This window comes from Rhyacophila brunnea, unplaced genomic scaffold (assembly GCF_057557595.1).
Source record: "Rhyacophila brunnea isolate RB1 unplaced genomic scaffold, BYU_Rbru_1.0 scaffold_4, whole genome shotgun sequence".
NCBI classification, from domain to species: Eukaryota; Metazoa; Arthropoda; class Insecta; order Trichoptera; family Rhyacophilidae; genus Rhyacophila; species Rhyacophila brunnea.
The window spans coordinates 7,291,027-7,315,036 of record NW_028233068.1 but is presented as its reverse complement, the minus strand read 5'-3'; the positions used below and the strand labels follow the sequence as shown (position 1 = coordinate 7,315,036).

General features: G+C 33.3%; 1 protein-coding gene across 8 annotated transcripts; it reads right to left on the bottom strand.

The window, feature by feature from the left end:
- Nucleotides 1-1,709: 1,709 nt before the first annotated feature.
- LOC147066769 (B-cell receptor CD22-like) lies at nt 1,710-23,740 on the bottom strand. Of its 8 annotated transcripts, none has more exons than XM_085954192.1 (10): nt 23,695-23,740; nt 16,151-16,543; nt 15,767-15,846; nt 14,991-15,102; nt 14,535-14,716; nt 12,238-12,432; nt 11,027-11,173; nt 6,051-6,159; nt 4,074-4,231; nt 1,710-2,299 (listed from the first exon to the last, which is right to left on the bottom strand). In XM_085954192.1, exons 3-10 carry the CDS (start codon nt 15,834-15,836, stop codon nt 2,247-2,249), a joined length of 1,026 nt encoding a protein of 341 aa, XP_085810318.1. In that variant the 5' UTR covers nt 15,837-15,846; nt 16,151-16,543; nt 23,695-23,740; the 3' UTR covers nt 1,710-2,246. The 8 variants fall into 8 exon arrangements, with proteins under 8 accessions (XP_085810318.1, XP_085810317.1, XP_085810315.1 ...); XM_085954191.1 differs by lacking the exon at nt 16,151-16,543 and adding an exon at nt 18,832-18,865 and having other exon boundaries at nt 23,555-23,733; XM_085954189.1 differs by lacking the exons at nt 16,151-16,543; nt 23,695-23,740 and adding an exon at nt 16,586-16,868 and having other exon boundaries at nt 15,767-15,857.
- Between the last annotated feature and the right edge of the window lie 270 nt (nt 23,741-24,010).

Below are 24,010 nucleotides of genomic sequence, written 5' to 3'. Positions count from 1 at the left end.
GCTGGCGTATTTGATTACGTTGTATTTTGGATGATTTACGCGCCACTTGTAGAAATTTTGCGCGAGCGCCGCACTCGCTGCGTCAATGGGCTTTATGCCTAATAGTTAGATTTAATTTTGTGTACATAGTTTTTGACATTATATAAGGCAATCAGAGCCGTTTATTTGAAATATTGGTGGTTAACACATTGCTATGGAACGGTTTGCGGCCAATAAGGTTAGGGTACAGATAAGTTAGGGTAAAATTAAATGCGGTCTCTGTACAATTATTAAGCGTAGGGGTGTCTCCATGGCTCCCACATCCTGACGCGAGCCCCCAGACTAGGATCATTGGCGGACCCTCTACCTATCATTAAGGTTAAAGGCAATGTGACGCTCTATAGTAGCGTTTTCAAAATGTTGTTCGAGGTAAAATTATGGGTATTCAGTGTATTTTAGCGATGTTTTGTGTTTATGAATGCCTACACCCACTTGAATAATTAAGGAGTTAACAAGAATAGACACAATAATCAAAAATTGCAGTTACATTTAAATTGTACAAAAAACATTTCACTGTGGCACAGTTCGCCGTGAGCTTTCTTATCGGAAAGAGATGACCGTATACCATACGGTCTCCAATTTTATTAGATTTAATATGAACATTAATTCAATTTTCATAGCTGATGTTGGCAAAATTCATGAATTCAAGGATGAAAACCTAACCTTACCTAAGAAATAATCCAGTATATCGGCTATTTTCAAATTTTTTTTGCTGCTGGCTTCCTGTAAAGTGTAAACTGACAAGAACCGTGTTTTATTTAGACATAAATTTTATGTCAGTACTATACCCCCCAAAGAGGTTGGACCACCACTACTCTCGAAATAAAATGCGCAGGTGACTATTTTTACTATTAGTGTAAATTTGTGATGTGTTTTTGTTTATCTCACTTATCTGGTCGACCCATTATGCCGGGCTCCCCGATCCCGAGCCCCCAGGCTAGAACCCTGTCAGCCCCCCTTGTGGGGGTCATGGGTGTCTCTATCAGAGTAGCAAACAAAATTCAAAACCTCCTCGCTATTTATATACGACATTTGAAATTGTTTTCGTTTTACAACATTATCAACTATAATGTTTACTAAATAAATGGATCGTGTGAAATTAAACGAAATATTGTAAATTATTAATGATGAATTAATAATTACTTACCGCAAAGATGTTACAAATTAGCCGTAGATTTAAGCATAGGTTATTTAGGCTATACTTATATGAAGGATGGATACTCAACCTTTCAAGAAGCTCCTTTTCAATGGACCGGAAGGAAAAGGTAGGTCTGGATACCTAAACTGAATAGAGAAGCGAACAGCGAAGGAAAAAGGAGATATCTCTCCTGGAAGCGGCGAAGTCTCACATTGAATCGTAGTGTGGCTGATAAAGATAGAATTTTGTTCCAGACATTGAGTACATTAGTTGGAAGATTTCCATATTCTCAGAAGCAGTAAATATAAAACGTTTTGTGTAAACAAAGCATAATAAAAAAAATGGTTTTTATCAATTTAGTTTAGATTAAATATACCAATTAAATTTTGACATTTGAGAGAAAAACCTTGACATTCTGCATTTAATCAGCTGTCTATAATACAAAATGTAATGTAGTGGATATTATTTTAAATTATGAAATAATATTATTGTAAAAAGTATACAAAACTATTTTAAAATAAAACACATTTTTTGAAATGGTTTACAATAATTTTAAGTAGGTATAAAAATACATTAGTTGTAAATTATTTTAGCCATATTTACAAATAATACAAATTGTGATAATAAACTAAGTTGATTGACAGGTGTCAATAATGAGACATGTAGAGATCAGACGGTCTCAGATCGAAGTCCTGGATTTCGTCTATTTTTTGATCATTTATTTTACAGGGGTAGTCAACCTGATCCCTACCGCCTACGAGTGGGCGCTCCAGATTTCATGGTGGGTGGTAGGCGTTTTAAAAACATTTTTATTATGTTTTAATAAAATTCCCCGTGACAATTTAAATACCCAAAACAGCTCGCGCATGTCCCCATGCTTTATAAATTTTATAAAGTAAAGTTACTTCCCTACTTTATAAATCACCATTACTGTGGAACCGGTGGGCGGTTAGATAATTTTACTACTAATAGAGATACAAAAGGGGGCGGTAGATATAAAAAAGTTGAGTACCCCTGATTTATTATGTTATTTCTCTACGGTATTAAATTTTTTGATGAAGCCACGAGGTTATAGATTTCTTAAATATGTCATATCTATCATTTTGTTGATTGCAAGGCGTGCTGAAAAAGAAACATATACCATCAAGCATTTATTGCAAAGTTTTAGTTTTCAGAATAAAATATATTATTTCCTACTTATATCAAATTTAGAAAAATCAGAATGTCTACTTAAAGCACATCCAAAGCCGGGTATTCATTAGCAAGTCGGAACTGTAACCGTTCCAGATACTGTATCCAACTCTAAATGTTGACCTGACGTCAATGATCTGCATGTAACTGATGGCGAGCCACCGTATCCGCAGTGTTCGTTAGCTGAAACTAGTTACTGTATCTACAACGGTTACAGTTACGGCTCGCTAATGAGTAGCCAGCTCAACACGCCAATCCAGTCGACTGTAGGATGAATTTTAGTCGATTGCACTATAAGCCCATAGGAATTGAGTTGTGAAAATGTAACAAGGGTATATGTGATTTCAATAAATTTTTGACGGAGAAGCATTAACCATTCCTATTTTTAATTCCTTAACCAACTTATATGACAGTTATTTTGAAATTAGCCATTACAAAGCCTGAGTGACCTTGCCGTATCACATAAGTCGCATCGCATCACTCACGACCTTCTATTGGAGTGAGAGAAAAACATGTAAATCCGTATGCTTTAAAATGAGGCGAAGTTTAATCTCACAGCCGCAGGAAATTTGAGTACATTATGGTCATCGTAAAAGACAATTATTTATTTTGTGTTGTTTATTTTTTAATGGTTAATTATCTTCAGCCAAATATATTGTGTATAAAACAATAAATCGCACCATCGCAACTAAACTGCCACAATCCAAAAAAACGTCAAACAGAGAAAATCAGCTTTGAAATTTTTACCTTTCGCAATTTTGTACTGTGTTTTTGAAATATGTTTAGATATTGAATGAAGTTTTAACTTGAATTTGATGACTTAGAGATATGAAATTTTCGGTACATATACTATGAACGATAGACAATGAAACGTAGTAATTAACTCAAAACACGTAAATTTAGACTTGTGGCGGTTTAGTTGCGAGGGTGCGTAATATGCAGTATAATTAAAAAAAAAAATATTTACCATAGATATACCATCATAAATCGTCAGTTGTTCGAATTTAGAACTAAACTCATCTCAGCATAAAAAGTATGAAATGATAATATGTCACATATTAGAATGTGGCGCCCTCACTCAGCGGACAACTTATACTAGTGGATATATACATATTATGCTTTTTTGAAGTTATACTTCTTTTGGGGCGTTTGGTAGAGAGTGAAATTGAGAGCTGCGCACGCACACCTTTACGAAAGTACGCGACAGTATGAAGTTACCTGTGAATCAGTCAGCTGTATACAAACGCAAGTTTGATAGTAGAATTGTTCCGTACGAATTTATTATTGTTGGCCATTTGCAATCCCTTACGTAAACAAACAATTAAATGTCAGAGTGACAGTTGTTACTTTAAAAATAAAAACAATGAGAAATAATTATATAATTTAGTAGTATAAGTTAAAGTGTACAGAAATAAACCAACGGCACTCCAATAAGCGGCCCTTTTTCTTGAGTGTCTAATTTAACAAGATAATAATTAAGAGCTAGTCGAAGAATCTAGGTTATCACAAGTTTTGTTTTTGTTTTGTTACGCCAAAGAAGTATAACTTCCAACGCGCGTATATAAGTACACACACTGATTTTTTTCTATCCTATTTTCTATTTAATTAAATGGGGACTAACCCATTTAATCACTAAGGTATAGCCACCTCTGCATACACAATACAATTTAATACATATTATTCTTATGGTTGTTTCATAGTATACCTGATACTTTGAGTACTTTTGAGGACATGTCTCCTGAACCAGCGCTGTTGTACGCTTCACACGAATAGTTACCATCATCGTTAAATGACAGTTCCGGAATTTCGTAACACGCCGAAGTGGCACCTTCAATTAATATTCCTTTTCGATACCAATGATACCTGTAGGATCAACAAACATTAAAGAGACAATTTAATTGGTGATAATTAACCATCAACCCATGACTTGATGTCACTAGTTACTGTTACTCGTATCCGAAAATTTTTATGTATGCAGTTTGCCGTAACACAGTTCTATTATTTGATTAATTATTTTTGATTAAATTTTGGACTGGTTTCGTCCTCCTCAAAGGGACATTCTTCTTCGATTAAATTAAATAAGTTACCCACCCACTTTTGTTTCCTGTTCCACTTGTGTTTCGAGCTATACTTTTTTTTTACTACAGCTACCGCCGAAAACCCATACGGATAAGTTTTTTAATTTCTCTACTCTTTTTAATAATAATGAACAACTCTTTCTCTTCAGACTCGTTAAATGAGTCACTTATTCGCCAAACCCGCTCAAATAAATCACGAAATTTTTTGTGAATTTTTGTGAACACGAAAAATTTGTGCATTTATGATGATGTTGATGCTGGTAGTGGTAATGTTTCTATAACGATTTAAATCACATTTGACATTTGAAAAATGATCCAACACCCATTCTGGTATGTCCAATTTTCTTTGAGCCTTCTACTGCCCGCCTAAAAGCCTCCAGCGCCCACTTCTTCTTCTTTGATGGCGCTTCAGCTCAAGTCGAGCCCTTGCCTCCTCCACCGCCGTCCTCCAGCCGGAACAGTCCTCCGCACGTCTTTTCCAGTTCATGATTTTTAGCAGCTGATTGGCATCTTTTGTAATGTTGTCACCCCATCCTGTGCGTGGCTTTCCCACTGGCCTTTTCCCCCCTGGATTTCCTTCGAGGATCTTCTTCGGTATCCGTGACTCAGGCATGCGCTGGACATGGCCTGCCCAGTTCAGCCTCTGGAGTTTTATGATGGTGGAGAGTTTTGAATCTTGGTATAAGCAGTATAGTTCCGTGTTGTACCTAATTCTCCATTCTCCTGGGTTTCCTTCGAGGATCTTCTTCGGTATCCGTGACTTATTATTTTGTCGCTTTTATGATTTTGTTTGATAAATGCCTATTTTAAGATTATTATTTAGCTAATAATGTCCCTTTGAGGAGGACGAAACCGGTCCAAAATTTAGTTAAAAAAGCGGAATAAGTACTATAAAATTGTGTTTTTTTTAAACAAATAATTAATCAAATAATACAATGCAGTTCCACCATGAATTGACAGTTAACACTATAAAAGAAAGTAACGCAGTTCATCGTGAAATGTTCCATCGGAAATAGATGACTGTATAAAATATTGAAATCAATTCCTTACCTAAATAAACTACTTAAAAATACGTACAAAAAGGATATAAACCACCGGAATACAAGCGAAAGACAGAAAAATAGGTAGGTAAGTAAATTAGAAAGGCAATCATAATATTGTATAACTTTTTTATTTGTATATTATTGTATAATTTATCGGCAGTGATAAAAAAAAATATTTTTCAGCCGCCATTTCTTGGTATCTCATGGGCTTCAAAAAGTAAAAATGTTAAATTTAACTTCGAATTAGTATTCAACACCGTAAAATACATGTCTAAACTGAAAATCAATCACATCAGATGACAATAATTATTATACAAAGTTGAAATTTTGGGTCGCCGTATTGATATTTTATGGGTTTCAAATTGCAAAACGTCAAGATCAATTTATATTAGTTTATAGCGCTATACAATACATTTCATTCATTCAATCAGACGGTAAGATAGGATAATAATTATGCAAATCCATCATGCTTTAAAAAATAAATTTTTGTTGTAAGTGTTGCAATGACTAAAAAATCAAAATATAAAATAGTAAATTTCAGTAATTTTTTTCTACACTTACTTTTTATTTGGAGGGCGTCCTCTTTCTATAGCAAGACAAAACATGTAAAAACTTTCACCTCGCATTGCCATCGGAGTAATAAACATCAGATTGGCTGGTCCGGGTTTGTCTTCAAAAAAATCGATAATCATGTTCAGTCACAACGTAGTATATCAATGGTCACAACACAACTAAGGGTTTTTGGTTTTGTTATTATGTAAAATTATCAAGGATATATCTCAAAGAAATTAATTAAACTGAAAGAAAGGGTATATACATTTATATATACATATATATATTTTTTAACTCTACAACAAGCCATGAGGCCTAATACTTTTATACATGCATGGATTTACTGCTGACAGTACATGTAAACAAGTATTATCGTGCAAGCTACAAGATTGTGTGCACGGATCAAAAAAGTTCAGAAGCTTCTGAATTTTCACACGATAATTGGACTGTCCGATATTTGCGCCTGCACAGTAGAATGATAGTGGCGAACCTACTAAAAAAAAATATACTGCACATCCACCGATTTTCACGACTTGTCAAATAGCACCATACATTGCCAACATCGCTTACCTTTGAAGAATGAGATTGGCAAGACAGTCAGCACTTTTATGTGTAAACAGTTATTATCGCGCGATAGTTTAAAATACACACTATTGGTGCAACTAAATCCATGCATGTGTACAGGCGCTATTATGACAGCACTGTAGTTAGTAATAGAAGTGAAACAATTACAAACACCCAGACAAACCACATAAATATATTCTGACCACACCGGGAATCGAACCCAGTGTCCCCAGAGTCCCCGGATGAGAGGCCAGACATTACATACTGAACTACGAGGACCACCAATGGCATGGAGGTCAAGCAATTAATTGTTCATCAAGTTGAAGGTATGGTACTTTTGAATGCGTTAACTACATGAACTAATCCTTAATTCTGTCCAATTATTATTACACGATTTCATAATATGTTTAATGAGAAGGAAAGCAGCATGAGTTAATAAATTATATATAGCAAAAAACGATAAATTACCAATTGGGTCATATTATTTTATTGTAAAATGGAGGTTATATTAACATTTTTTACGAGGAATGGCGGTTGTTAATCAACTATTGGGTCTTTGCATTGGGTCAAACACATTGAAAAAAACAACACGCATTTTTGGTGTCCAACTGCCGCTTCATAGACGGCCGCTCTACCAACTTCACTACCATCAGCACCACCATGATAAAATATATACTATATGTATTGTTGTGGGTCCCAGGTTCGAATCCTTTCAATTTGTGTTTGAATCAGGGTATTGACCTAATAGGTTGAGCAAGTAGCTGACATTCATTTTTCATAAAAAAAACCAAATATGTTAATACAAACCTCCACTCTGTGGAGGCCCATATGATCTTATTAGGATCGGACATGGTCGGAAAAAAATATGTATTGTGGTAAATTAAGCCAATATAAAAGTCAATTGCAAACTCCAATAGAAAGGTCTACCAAATATATTTTACTATACAGTGTTAACATTAAACTATGTAATGCGTGTATTGAAAAGATAATAATTTGACAAAATTGCAATGCGTAATTAAATTACTATTACCACCAATATTTTATGAAACAATATATAAATTTATTCATTTTAGACAACGTTTAAATTTTATATGATTTATGTCAGGCTTAATCACATAATAAGAAAATATTTGGCATCATAATGACGTAAATATCTTTCCTGTAAAGTTGGGTGATTTTTCAGGATCTGAATGATACATATTAAGAAACTTTTGGCACTACAGGGTATTCAGCTGTGTTCACAGGGAACTCAGAAATAATAGGAACTAAAATACCTAACGGGTAAGGAGTTGCTGGTAACCGATCTCGAGTAAGGGAGAATCCGGGATAAACTTAAAAACGTGTCAAGAATGTGTCATACGTCAAATACTGACAACTGCTCTCGGTTTATGCATTGACGCTCATTTAATATTGGTGTATTATACAAATTATTGCACGTGCATAATGCGTGTTTCATTTTCGTAGGACACTCACACATTCAAAACACTGCATCAAAATGTAGCGTATTGAATATGGCCTATCGGAATTCTATGTATTATCTGTTCTGTGTGTGTTCACTTTAATATTGAAATATTCTATAGAAGGATAATATTATGTCCCGTATATTATGTCCCGTATATTATGTCCCGTATATTATGTCAATGCTATGGCTGGGGTGTAAAGCCACATAAGTCAAAAAATGATTCTGATACTGATTCTATAAGTCAAAGCGATTCTGCACACTTGTGTATAAACACATAAGTCAAATGCTGTTAGTATGGCGTTATAATACAAATAAACAAAACCACATAAGTTATTTCCCTCTGAAAAGCGGGGTGTAAAAACACATAAGTCTGACTTATGTGATTATGCACAAAATTTAAAATTTTAATTGGCAACAACGGATGACTTATGGTGTTAGTCGCCGTTAGACAGTTCATTTAGTTGAGTGTAGTATTGATGTTCTGAACTCATAAAAGGCGTGTAAACTATTTAAATTAATTAATACGTTTTACTTAAATACAAAATAATGTCAGAGAGATCAAAAAAAAAAAACTTGCATTATCATTATCCAATAAAACATCATTGATAAAGTTGTAAGGTAAGTTTACCACACTTTCGTAACTTTATGTTATTTTTTCATAAACATAATTTTATTGGGAGTGTGCTTTTAATTTCACACAATTACAATTTGAATTTAAGTTTCATTAGTTAACGTTAACAACATATTAATGTGATTGTGAAATTTCAGCACAACCAAAAACGTTGCCATTTGACTCCGCGTATGAGTTTTTGGATCAAGATCGACCTTTTATCTCTAGTGATACTAACCATATCAATAACTGCAGAAATGATATTAATCCGGATACATCGAGCCAGAATCTTCAATGTTTGGGTTCAACACATGAACTTAATTATTTGTATGCCCAAAATGAAAGTACAATACAAGGCTCTAGCTCTGATGACTCTGTCATTGACCCGTCATATATTCCTCCATGCCATATTATAACTGACAATATAGCACCAGGTTCGGAACATAACGAAATTGAAGTAATAGTTTCACAAAAGTCTCCGCAATCATCAAAAAAAGACACAAGAAGTATACGTGAAGAAAAAAAACGCAAAAGGAACAGTGGCCAAGAGTACCATTCATAGGCTGGGAAGTTAATTAGAAAACGTATTCTACTCCTTTTATCTAAACGCAGAATGTTGTGCCAAGATCGAATCATAGAAAGTCATCGCATCAAGCTTTTTGAAGAATATTTGAATCTTACACAGCATGACAAAAGGAGTGCTTACATATCGTCATTAATTTTCATTCAAAATATGGCCATTCACCGACCTAGATTTCAAGATTCCAGTAAGGAAAAATTTAGGTTAAAATCAAATAATTATTCTTTGGATATTGAAGGTAGTAAAATTAAAGTATGCAAGGGTTGTTTTCCAAAAACGTTTGGTGAAACAGACAATTTTGTTAATCTTGTCGCCACAAAAAAATAAGCAACTGAAGGTGGCACACAAACCACTGACAATCTAGGTCAGCATATCCTTTCAAATAAATGGAGCGATGAAAATTTGATGAAAGTTTCTGAACACATAAATAAATTTCCATCTTATGAAAGCCACTATACTCTTGCCATCACATTTAACCATAAAAAAATGTTCGATATGTACAAAGCGGAAACTGAGAATTAGGTATCTATTCTCTACAGGGAGGAATTTCACAGACTTCGGAAGTTGATTCGAACCATGATTGAAAAAAGAAAAAGAAAATTATTAGTCAAATTAACCACCCGTACGATTGGTTTCAGCTAGTCAGATTGTGCGGAAATAGATTTGAAGTCGTTGAAATGATACAATCTGAATTTCTAGAATTTTCCAGTTTGTTGAAAGGCCCACTTGTGCTGAGAAAGAAAGACGAATCTGGCAACCCATTTAAGTGGCACGATGCTCGTTGGCTGAGATACCTATATAAAAAAATCGGAATTGTTTATTTCAAACCAAGCCTATAGGAAGAAGAATCTTTCAAAACACTGTGTTTAAGACGGCGAGGTGTTCCAGAAAGGATGGAAACAACTGATCTAACTTTCCCTCAGATAACCAACGCTCCTTTACCTATAAGCCAAGAGAAAAAGAATGCCCTTATATCTCTATTTCCGCTAATTCCAACTATATCTCATGACTTTTATCACCAACTGCCCTCCAGGAACATACCTGATATTTATCCAGATTTAGTGGAAACATGAAAACTATAAGAAATATTAATTAAATTTAATTTTCAATGATGTATGTATTTTTTGGTGTTTCATTTGTATCTTGGTGGATTTTTGAAGTAAAATTTTGTTTTTATGTGTCCTGGTTCTTTTTTCTCTCTCATTCTTTATAATAGATAGGTTCCTCTTTGTAATAATTAATTATATTCAATAAATCCGGTATTCCTTGATAAAAATCAAATGTTTTCATTATTAATAATGATTTTTTTTAATGTTTTAATAATTGGCCATAATCACATAAGTCAGCCAAACAAGAAAAAAACTCATGTGTATATACACATAAGTCAGCTATTTACTTTATTTTAAATATTTCATACTGTCTAATGAATTCATTACATATAAAATAACTATAAACTGAAAAAAAATAATTGAATAGCAAAGCTTTCTTGAAAAAAAAAAAAAGGTATTCACAAAAAACCTGAAAAATGTTGTTTTTTGACTTATGTAGTTTTACAGCCCTGCCACAGGTAGTGCCACATGTAGTTTTACACCCCTGACACTATCCATTATGGATAGTGCATATAAATAGTTTCATTCAATATTTTTTGGTGTCAGATATTTCAAAATGGCTCTCCTAAAAAGTAGTACCTATATTTCATATTAGCCCCCTTTTCTTACAGACGAATTTTATTAATGAAATGGTAAACGCTAATGAAGTAGTAAACTCACAATTTACTGGAAATTGTATATGTTCACTCGGTAGTCCCCAACCGTAAGAGCTGAATCCTCTGCAGCTGTAGAATCCGAATTCATCGTAGGCCGGGTCATCCGAAGAAAGAGAAAGACTGAACGGGTCTCCTGGTCGATACACATTCGCTGTAAGTAATTTACAAGTTTCTATTTTAATTAAAATCTATAATACATAATTATGTAGTCATATATCATGGTTTAACTGGTTAAATATTTTAATATTCGTTTCCGATTTTGGTCCGCTTCAAAGGGACATTTTCCCCTTTGAGGCGGACAAAACTGGTCCAAATATAAATAATAAAAGTGGAATAAGCATTATAGAAATTTGTATTTCGTTTTATTACATTAAATTAAAAATACAATGCATTTCCACCATGAGTTGACAGTTAACACAATAAAAGAAAAATTTTGTTATATCGATTAAATAAGTAAATACATAATATTATATTGATAGTACAAATATATGGAAAGGTTACATGTAAGTTGTACGTAGGCAGTTCACCGTGGGACACTTATTCGAGTGCCGCAGTACGTGAAACATGAGTTCGTATAACATTTTATCAAATAACGAGTTCTTCATTGAACATTTCACCGTGGAATACATTTGTACGTATCTTACAAAATGCGGCGATAGTTTGCAAATAGTACTGTTCCAATTAGATTAACCTAATTTAACCTAACCTAGTACCGACATCTCATAAAATTCAACACATGTTGTAGCATACGTACAAATGTATTCCACGGTGAAATGTTCAACGAAGAACTCGTCATTTGATTAAATGTTACACGAACTCATGTTTCACGTACTGCGGCACACGAATAAGTGTCCTGCGGTGAACTGTTTACGTACAAATTTCTGGATACGATATGGAAATATGTACATTTAGTTCTTCCTCGTATGATATGTATATTGATTTATTTATCTTTTGGTGTATATTTTTTTTACTGTGGATTCCTGGGAATACTATAAGTCATCAAGCGATTGATGTCGTAGTTTTCCACTAAATGTGATGTGTTTCGAAGATGCTTGACAGTGTTAAAAGACTGGTCCGTCGCAGGTATTGGGGTTTTAATAAATCTGACGATATCAAGATTATCAAATGTATTATAGTGACGTAGCCAGATATCATCCTCGCAGCCAATAATCTTTCTCAAGAACGAAAGGAACAAATTGATCAGTTATTACTTACATTTGTCGCCTCCGATAAGATTTTCACTATCACAGTCGCCAGTTTCTGCAAAGACATGCCAGTTTTTAGACCACCTTACTCCGGTGATGTAGTTTGGATTTCCCGACACAATGTTGCAATGTAGGGTAACATTTTTGTTTTCACCTTTATCCCATGCTTCTTGTGGGTCTATTGTTATTTCAACCTGAGATTCGGCTGGAACAAACCATCCACACAATATGTAAGATATGGTTTATCAACATTCAAAGATTGGTGATAAAATAAATTTAAGGAAACACTATATTCTAATGGATTCAAGCTCTGTACTATTCCATTTAAGTCGTTTTTTGCGACCCGGGTTTCGCCTTTCGACATCTTCAGGCGTCGTGGACACTCACCAAAGGTATACACACACTGACAACGAACACTCTTAATTCTACCTTATATAGTAAATTAATACAATAAAGTAGGTAAAAACTCCATTACCTACCTATCTAGTCAGAGGTCACAAAAAATACAATAAACAAATTATGAATAGTTGAAGTGTCAGTAAAAAACCTAATTAGTAAAAACCCTATCTTATTAATAACAATACACTCACAGCATATTATTATAATAAATCGTCAAAAACCTAATAATAGATCATTATTCTTTATAAACAATAAAAATACTACACTCAAGAGGTATAAATCGTCAATTCTAAGAAAAATAATTAATGGAGTTAACTAATGAGATATTAGTCTTTAATAATACTCTTACATGGTGCCTACTTTTGAAACACTATATACATTACATTATATTAGTCTTGATTTATCTGTTTATCTGTCTGTATTTAACGCATGAGAGAAAACTTATGTAAATGTGTAGGAAAGAGGGAGACAGGGAGAAGACGTATTAAAAGAGGTAAGTTGAGAGAAATCATACACGTAAATGCAAATTCTAAATTTAAAAAATAAACTTATATGCAAATAAAAGAATTGTTCATTTGAACCATTTAAATGCTTGGAGGAATTAGCATGGCGGTACCTTATAAACATATCTTTTTGTTTGAAATATATTAAATGTACGTATGGCCGAACAGCTTAAGCGTCGGCCTATAACGTCGTGGGTCCCAAGTTCGAATTCTGGGTCTGACAAATACACATATTGTTTTTCAGAGTCAAAGTCAGAGTATGGACTTAATAGGTTGAGCAAGTGGCTAACATCCAATTCTCGTAAAAACAAAATTCTGTTAATACAAACCTCTACTCTGTGGAGGCCCATATGATCCTGTTAGGATCGGACATGGTCAGAAGAATATCATAAAGTCTTGTATTTCGGTTAAGTATTTCACCATGATTCTAAAAGATGGCAATATGTGTATTTTGTGTGATTTGTGATAATATATCGAATATATGGAAATTATTAAATGGCATTAATTTAACAGATTGACAAAAAACTATAAAAAAAGTATGATGTCAGATAGTAATCCTAATACTGCGAAACTGCAGAACCCCCAAGCAAATTGAGAAAAATGGAATATTATAATATACATAAATTTATGTATATAATATGAAAATATCATTATTATTTAAGCGTGAATTAAGCTCGCCCGGACACTGATATATCCAATAATTTTCATACACCGCGGTACTGCAGTACCGTTTTCAAACGAATATGCTCGAATTGGTGCAGGAGAGGTGCGAGGAGTGAGGTACGCAGCTGGGAGCTTGATAAGTACTGCAGACCCGACAGTGTATCGCCGTTTCTGCGTTCGTATGTGAGCAAGCGCGCGACAGCGGAGGAAAGAAATATAGCTTTAATGATATATTAACATTGTTAAAATTTATTTCTGCAAGCAATTTATGCAAAGTTCTTTATTTTAATTACTTATTAATATAATTAGTAATTTATATTTAATTTTGATGTTAATAGTAAAATATAATCCACATAAACTTTTATTTTATTTTTAATCAACCGCAGCACCCCCAGATATCTTATCCGCGAGCCGCCACTGGTTATAACCGACTTTTCATTGATTTCCAGACTCAAGAATTAAAAAAAGCACTTTCGCCCTGAGATTCCAGCCAAGTTTTCTTTGATCTCATGCAGGTGAATATATACTGTTATTGACAATCTCCAAGAGGCACTAAACACCTATAGTTACAGGATTAATGAAATGATTTAGTTTTTTGAAAATATGTGGCAGCAAAAACTTTAGACCAAGAGAAATGGAAGAGGTCGGGAGTCGCCTTTATCCATCAGTGGACCGACCTCAGGTATAATGATACTGAATATTAATTATATTGTAATTATATCACATAATCTGCATTGCATACTTAGCACATTTATTGAAATATCCTCAGACGTATAATTTCCATTTTTGTTTTCAATTCGACAGTTGAATTTTCCAGCGTCATGTTTCTTCAGCTGTTTTATAAGGAGTGTATAGTTTCCGGTGTTCCCCTTGTTGTACTGATATTTTTTTGAGTCCGGAATGAAGGTGGTTCCATTATGCATCCTACAAATACAGTAACATAAAAATTAAATAATGAATAATTCACAAGATTTAAGAATATAACATTCTTTTATTGAACATACATAATTATTTGAAAACAAACAACCACTAAAAGGGTAATGTGAAAACTGCTCCTAACTATTTTTTTTATTACATGTAACTTGTACTCATTTATTCCTAAGCATTATTGTTTGGGAGTAAAGGTAATACCTAGATATGTAGATTTAAGGGACGCCCTATGAACTGTAATAAAAAAAATTGTATTCGGACGACTCACCATTTTATCGTGTCATATGCGTACATCGAATCTCTAAACTTGCAAGTCAAAATTACTTGGGTGGATTCCTTTGCTGTTACTTGCAAGGGGTATACGGTAACATCTGTTGAATCTGTAATCAAATATTAATACAATACAATAATATGTAATGATCTACCGATCTATATAGTAAGAACATCAGTTCTCAGGGCAGCTGTTTTATAAGGAGTTTGTACGTTTGGCTTTCTGTGGTAAATCAAATTTAAAATTTAAAAACAATCCTGATTTACCAAAGAAAACCAACCTTACAAATAACTGCCCTGAGAATTAATGTTTTTAGACTTTTCAACATGTTCACGCCATACACTGAAATTGTCGAGTTATCATTTATATGTATGTAATGTCATTGTTTGCGCTAATTCCCACATTCAAACTCCCATTCCTACATTCACGTGTTACAATAATACACTTACGCAAGAGACATCGTCAAATTAAGTGGGACATTTGCTTTCAGTGAGTGTCAACCAGAAGTAAATGCAAGGTACATCTCTACGATCGATGCGATATTATCTACAGAATGATTCGAAATCAGCGAGTGTTTGGCCTGCAGTCAACAGGTTACAGTGAAGTCGTGTTAATCCCTGTACTCCCTCATTCCCGTCAACCAACCTAAACTGCCATACAGTCCACTTATATTTACAACCAGTTATTATTTAAGTGTTTTTACTTGTTGCTGGGGTCCAGCGTAAGCGTAACCTAAGTCAAATTAATAAAACAATTAGATTAATATTACCTACCTAATGATTGGACGAAAGAAACGACGACAGCCAGTATCGCCACAATTGATATAGTCCGCATGGAAAACATTATCTGAAAACTTTAAAGTACCTATTAAAAATTAATTACCATGTTCGCTCTTAACCCGTTGATTTAAAAGGTAAAAAAATGAACCGACCACCAGGTTTTAGTAAATTTGACATTTTAATTTATAACTCTTTTTTATGTATCTGGGTATATCTGTAGGGCTTTACGAAATATCAAAATAGAAAAATATTTTTTAACAAGAACAAGTCCAGTCAAATTGACAACGATTCTCCATAATTACTAGGTTAACAGCAGCGTCAAATTGGCGCAGATTGTTTCCAATAGATTAAGCAGAGCAAATGGTTATATTAACATACTTTTTTGACGAGGAATTGCTGTTGAATCATTGGGATCTTACACTGAATAACATTTCTTTGTCAATGGCGTGATGGAATCCGTGACCCACAGTTTCACAAATTGCCACTATACCAACCAGGCCACCACAGATACATATTAACTATTAAGCAGGTTGTAATTTTAAAATAATCTTGAATAGAATTTTGTCTGCTTTAACATATTGGGAGCATTACAAATTATGAATCTGATAGTCTCGTACGATCACTTCAAAACTTTTATGGATGAAGACATCATATTAAATGGAAAGCACTTTGTGACACACGGTAGCTAATTAACGCTATCACCGTAGAAGCAAATATGGCAGTAAATTTACAACTAATTTAAATTATTGAAGTTCCCTCGAGTACCTTCAACTAAAACATGGTCAAATATTATATAAACAATGTATAAACAACCTAATTGACGAATATGTCACAAAAAATAACCATCAAAGAATTATATAATGTATATATAACTAAGAAGAGTTCACGATTAATTTTTTCACACTGCAGTTGAGATAATATTTCTATTCATAATAATATACATCCAATCGTTAGTTATTTAACTGATAAATTTATTCCAGCAAGGCTTTGGTTGCTTTGCTTCTGTTAAACAAATTGCTCGACTTTCAATAGGACAACACAACTCTTAATCAACAAGTTTGACTTACATATTCGAAAGAGAACTCTGCTAAAATGTGGGATTAAAATAAAGCAGTCTTAGCAATTCTCGGTCATAGTGATAACATAATTATTCCAATGAGTGGGTCAGGAACAAAGATTCAAAACAATGCTATCAATGTATACCAGCGTTCCTCAACTTTTACAAACCTTATATTAGTAAACATGCGTAATTTTAAAAACACCTCAGATATATAATATATACCTACTAGAAAAAATCTTTAAAAAATATATACGATGGTGTTACATATCCACTAGATTTGCAGCAATTTTACCAATTAACACAATCACTGCTGAAGTTTTAATTACCATATTTAAATAACACGTTAATTATATTGAATGGCCAACTGCTCCAAACCGCGCTAGTTATCACTAACTGAGTTAGCACGGGCGTTCTATCCAATTATGACAAAATTAACTAGCACCTAGCGTTTACATCTTGAAGGCTTTTGAGTTTTTTAAATCAAGGATTACCTCAATTTTATTATAACCTAGGTATATATATATATATATAAATCAGCACTGCTAATTCTTAACAGGGCACATTTTCGTTATTTTTATTGGTTCAAATTAACTAATTAATAATAAGTATTTTTCCTATTGTATTTAGATATAGATTGATCGATTAAAATATGTTTAGCTTCAATTTGAGAATAAATTTCTCTGCCTCTCCCCCTTGACTAACCTAAACAAAAAAAAATATTCAAAGCATTATTTGAAGAAATAAATAACTCAAGGAAAGCTATGATAACCTCAAGGTCATTAAAACAAATTAAAATAACAAAAACACTACATTATCTATAAAAACATAGCTGTATATAAACGTCGTCACGTAGATAGAGTTATTCAATTATAGATTAAGACTCACTGATGATGGATTGAGGATTTTAGATCCACATCCCAATTTCTTCAATCATGAGATGCGTGTATAAAAATTCATGTCAAAATAATTTTTAATAAAACAGTTGGATACAAAAAATGACGTGTGCACGTGCTACGCAAACTATGGCTCTTCAAGTGTTGGACAAATGTTTTTTTTCTAATTTTCATACATACAAGTATGTACAATATGTTTTGATCTCCAAATAATTACTTTTATTTATTATTTAGAACATTTCCGATCCTAATAAGATCATATTATGGAAGCAGTGAAAACAAAAAAATCAAAGTAGAGTAGGTACATTTTGAAAGATGATAATTTTTGGATGGAAAAAATGGTACTCCATTTAGGAGCGATTATAGTAATTTACCATCAGCTACTTTGTTCCACAACAGTCGCGAGTGGAGAACTACAAGGTTCTAAGTGTTTGTCATTAGAGAAACAAAAGTAACAATGAGGCAGCTTAGAATACTACTTCTTTGTTGGGTTTGTTTTTTCAAGGAGGAACACTTAGAACCTTGTAGTATTAGGGTCACGCAGTGTTGCCATCTTTTCAAAGTGGAATTAAAGTATACAGCCTCCAAAATTATAGTATTTGGGGAAAAAATATAGTACGTTGTCATCTGTTGAAAATGTATAGGTTTTTTGTTTCTCAGAAAAAAAATAACAGAGAATTTGAGAAACTCCGAGACCGCTTTTTATTTAGGTACCTCTTCCAACCAAAAATGCTTACCGAAGAAGACATTTCATTTTTCGAGCAATTTTTTTTCCAAGCTCAAATCTTAAATTGCGAAATTATAGTACTTTGCAACAATTTATTTAACGGATATATCGAAATTTTAGTACTTTTTACATATTTTTTCCGATACTCAAAATTATAGTATTTTGGGCCTACTGTAACTGTTTTATATCGTACATAGTACGCGGACCAAAATTATAGCACAAATACTATAATTATAGTACGGTTGGTAACACTGTTCCACAAGCTCATTTATTGTTTTCTTATTTAACCTTGACAATGATACCCACCCCACGTATTTATTATGTTTCATTAATATTTTTCATAACGTGAATGCCTTAAACTTTTAATTTGTAATATTACCTCATGGAAATAGATAAAATTATAATATTAAAGCCTCCCCCAAACCAAAGCGAATATTCGCGGCGAATATTCGCAGCGAATTATTCGCCAATCAAGCTCGTATTGGCTTACGGGACAGAGCACGCTTGCGCGACCGCCTTGCGTCTTGAGTGCGAATTTGCAGCGAATATTCGCTGCGATTTTCGGGAACTCTGTCGACAGCGAATTTATTCGCGGCGGACAATTTCGCCAAGGGAATTAGTAAAATCAAAATGGCGAAGACATTGAGCAGCTGATCGAGTTGGTCCGGAAATATCCAATCCTTTATAATTTCTCTGACAGTGACTACAAAACATGAGAAAGAAAGATAAGATATGGGATGAAATTGGCAGGGAAATTGTTGAAAATGGTATGAAGGTCGTCATAATAATATCTTTTATCTTTGTCTAACCAAAGTATGTAAAGTTTTTTGACAGGATGAATACGCTATTATAAATAAATAACTTTAATCTAAGGTCCCGATATTTAAAAAATACATATTATTAATTTGCGTCATGCACAGCCTTTAATAACAGAAACTTTATAACTTTGATTGTTAGGGCACTGACAGTTCTAACTTATTGCGATCGTTTGACGTTTTGGTTTCGACTTTCGAGCAGTCATATCAATAATGTTATAATTAGGTATCATTCATAGATAAGATACGTATCATTTACAATACCTACTTCAATCATATTCGGTATCGGTCACGTAAATACCCATTTTATATTCGTTGATAATATTTTTTTAGGTTAGATAGGTAGTCTAAGATTATTTTTTTGCATCTAACATTATGCAGCATAGCATTTCTATTGTAGCTAAAGATATAATATACATATAGGTAGATAAGTAGGTACTCCATGTCGTCATTGTGGTATTTTGTAAGGTTTTAGACCAAAAACCTTACATACTACTTACTATCGGGTTATTTACAGTAGGACATAGGTACCTAGGTTGTTTGTTTTTTGATCTCAAGAGACCTCAATCACAAAAACGATATTATGTACCTATATACCTACTAGGTATATATTTCCTTCATTATGTATAGGTATATTGAGCTAATAAACTGGTTTTGCCCAGTGCCGACCGCGAACCAAGATAATATCTACATGTTCCATGTACCTACCTAACATAACCAATGTTTTCTGTTTCACATTAATTTGTATACCTACCTACAAACATTTTAAACTTAATTGAGATGTTCTTAAACTTCTGTTCATGTAATATTATGTAGGTAGGTATATCTTGGTCTGCATTAGGCAATAAGATTAATAATTTTATGTGCATGTAAATATAAAGGTCAGGTACCTCCTCTAAGTACATAATATTATATTATCATCATGGATACCTACCTGAACGATGTTGGAGATATACTAATGCTTTGTGATGAATTTAATTTTAGCAAAGATCTTCAACCTTTCAACGTAGGTACAAAGCACCAGAAGAAATTAAAAATGAAACCCCCGGCATTAACAGGAATAAAATAATATTTCATCATCAACATCAGTCGGGGTCATTCCACTGCTAGATGAAAGCCTCTTCTAGCTCCTTCTACTATTTTCGGTCTCTAGTTCTTCGCTGCTACATACTTTTATTGTACTTCACGTGAACAAAGAGATCAACTAAGTGAAGTGTCAATCAACAAAAGTGGCATTTGTGCACAATGTTAATGAATTTTCCAAAACATTAAGTGTGATAATATAATATACAAGGATGAATAAGGCGTGGGCGAGGGCCAAGGTCCATTTTATGATTCCTCTATTGATGTACCTATTTTTATTAAGAAAAATGTTTGCCGTAGAATGGGGTGAATACTGAATAGACCCTTTTTAAAATTTCTATTTTTCTGCTACACATTATTCGGACAAATATGAATGACTTAAAACCTGTTTCTATGGACATAATCATACTCTAAAATATTTTTCAACTACCATTTATTATCAAACAGCCAATTTTGTGTGATGTCTCTTTCTATCCAGCGTTGGGGTGATTATAGACATGGCGGGTGGATAGAATCGAATAATGGTAATTTCCTAATGTTAAAAATGTAATTAAGTACCTACTGTACATTACAAATTTATGTAGGTACATTTAAGTATGTAAATCAAAATCAAAAATATAAATTTAAATGTTATACAACACAGTATCATGTAAGTATTTAAAAAAACATATACTTACATAAACATCTATTTATCCAAGAATTATTTGATACTTGAATCTGTATTTTATATACCATATTAGATGGATGTATGTGGTGTATTTTGTAAAATATTTGGTATGTATTTATTATTTAACTAAGCGTATTTAATTTGCTACGTGACCTGTAGCTCTTTTATAATCACAAATTATTGTTGAATGTTCCGAAAATGAGTTTATGTGCCGAAACAGCTGTCAAGGTAAATGACTCAGTTAAAGTAGAATTAACAAAAATAACTATATTTCAAAACCATTATAATCCATCTACCATATAAACACCATTTCAAGTAATAAAGAAATAAAAAGTCACCTAATTAAATAATATTATACTAGAAAAAATATACTATCTATATACCCACTTAATTTTCATTTAAAGTTGTAAAACGCCCGGTTACTAAATAGAGGAAGGACAGAGTCTTCTGGCACGACCGAATCACATTGGAATGGTGTTATTGTCATTTGAAAGTAACAATACTGACACCTAAATGAGTCGCCTGCACTGCCAGAATCATCTGAACCCTGTCTTCCTATCTATATACAATTTATTGTTATTTTTTTTCATATTTGTCCATTTTATTACAATATCGTGTAACTTTTAAAGCTCATTGTAATTCTAATAATTATATAAATATTTTTCTTGTATTCTGTGCAAAAATGATTATTAAAACTTTCTTAACCTAAACCAAGTATTTTTTATTGAATGATCCTGCAAAAATATTCAAGTACAGTTAAGTGACATATTTTGTTTCGGTGTATAAGCCATAAATAAATATACATAAATTATATTTAATATATACATGTATACTGTATGTATAGCCACGGTTGGTCTTGCACTTGTTGCTGTAGCTATGCGATCTGGTGTGGTCCATTATCCAAAAACACTCAATCACATCCCTGGTCAAACAGCGGGCAGCCGTGTAGTGAGTCTGGCTGGCCTATGGTGGCACTAGAATGATTTCAATATACACAGTCTGTTAATTTGAATATGTTTTCGACTGAAAGTTGTAAAAATATTAGAAATCAGGTTTAAATAATTAAAAAACTGTTTCATTAAATATCATATTCATACCTATGCAAAATTTTGATTCCTTTGAAGTACCTGTACAAAATACGGATGAATATAAACCAAACAAAAATATTTGTTACTGGTACTGCCATAGTAAAGTAAAGTTTAACATACTTCCCTAATAAAACAAAATTCCCAATTCTTGTCGTTCTGTAGATGTTTCATTTCAGTTTTTACCAACGATCCACTAAATATGAATTGGTCATAAACACTCAAAGGAAATCTGGCACTCACTGCCAGAATGTCCATGTCAGACATGTCAGATACCTGCATAAAAATAAATGTCATGTTATGATATTATACGTAATGAATATGAATGTATCAGAAACAACATAGATTTTATTACGAATTTCACATTTACAGAAAATTTTCTGCGCTCATTTTTGAAAGTCTCCAAGTATGACGGGTATATTCGCACATGGGTGCAGTTAATGCACCCAATGATTTTCGGGAAACCTGCCCTTTCTTGAAGTCTGAAATTAAAAAATATTTTTACCGACACAAAATAATATTCCCGTTAAATTCTTATTGAGTAGGTAATTTACTTGTTGTGTCTATGCGCAGTTACTCTAGTTACATGACATGTACATTGTAATATTGTATAAATTGATCAGAGGGTATCAACACAACACTAAAGACTGTCAGCGCTGTATGGCGACTGTATGTAAGTATTACTAAGCACTGCTATTATAGCATCGGACACGTTTCCTATGCATCTGCTTACTGATGCCTGGCTCATTGCGCAGAAGACTTGGCCTACCCGTTTTTGGTACGCTCCCTCTGCGTAGAAACGCAAAATAGTCAAAACCTACAATTCAAATAACGGAGACATGTTATTTCAATAGCATATTACCTTCAAATCCTGTTAACCCTTCATGGTAAATGCTTATTTATAATATGTGCAGTTATGAAACTGAGTAAATCTATCTTACCTATGAGCCATGGCAATCTTGCCCTGTCATAAAGTAAGGTTATATTAAATGTCGATGTAATTTGTCGCACGCCATCTCATTATATCTTCAGCGTGTAATAAGCATTCAGAAGACGTGTACATTTTGTCAACACACAACTGTCACTTTGACATTCGTATATGTATTTAGTCTATGGCTGCATCCAATGCTGCCACCTTGTTTCAGATAATTAAAATACACTTTACGCAAATTGGGTAAAAGTTGTAGCAATTCTGAAAGCGCTATAGTGTACGTGTATTTTTTATATTTAATTCATAAAAATTATAGAATAATTGGCGTAAAATATTAATAATATTTACAATTTTAAATCTGGCGCGTAAATAAAATTATTTAGTCTATGGCTGCGTCGCTGACGCTTTGGTGTGGGGCCAAACGCGAAATTCGCATCAAATCCAAGCGGTAGCGACAGCGATAGCGAGGGCGTTGCGAATTCGCTGCGAATATTCGCTTTGGTTTGGGGGAGGCTTAATACTATCGACCGAAGGTACTTGATGGAATTTGAATTTAAATTCTAATGGATTTAAGTTTTGTACTATTCTATTTAGGTCGTTTTTTGCGACCCGGGTTTCGCCTTTCGGCATCTTCAGGCGAATTTATTTACAAAAATATGACCTGAGAATGACACTTGCCAGTGCTGCCATTATCGGTATTAAACGTCAAAAATGTGGATTGTCTATGCTGTACAGTGTTGTCATCTTTTCCAATTCAATACAGAATAAAGTATAAAAATTAATGTATCTTTCTGAAATAATTTCTCGTACTATAACAATAGTACAATTTTATAATTTTGAATTCGGGAATAAATTAAAATACGACGATTCAAAACGGATTATTAATAATATGTGCCTGTACTAAATTTGTTTACTTCTTGGTACTAATCTGCTTCGAAAAAGATGGTGAAACTGATGTACGAAGGGAAACTATATAA

Excerpts from the sequence above, each read along its gene's own strand:
- LOC147066769 (XM_085954191.1), bottom strand. The coding sequence starts at position 23,663 with ATGCCGAAAGGCGAAACCCGGGTCGCAAAAAACGACCTAAATAGAATA. Across the intron at positions 6,160-11,026 it reads TATACAATTTCCAGTAAATT|ACAAACCCGGACCAGCCAAT; the intron begins GTGAGTTTACTA and ends ATTTTTTTGAAG. Across the intron at positions 2,300-4,073 it reads AAAAGTACTCAAAGTATCAG|CACGCCTTGCAATCAACAAA; the intron begins GTATACTATGAA and ends TTTCTTTTTCAG.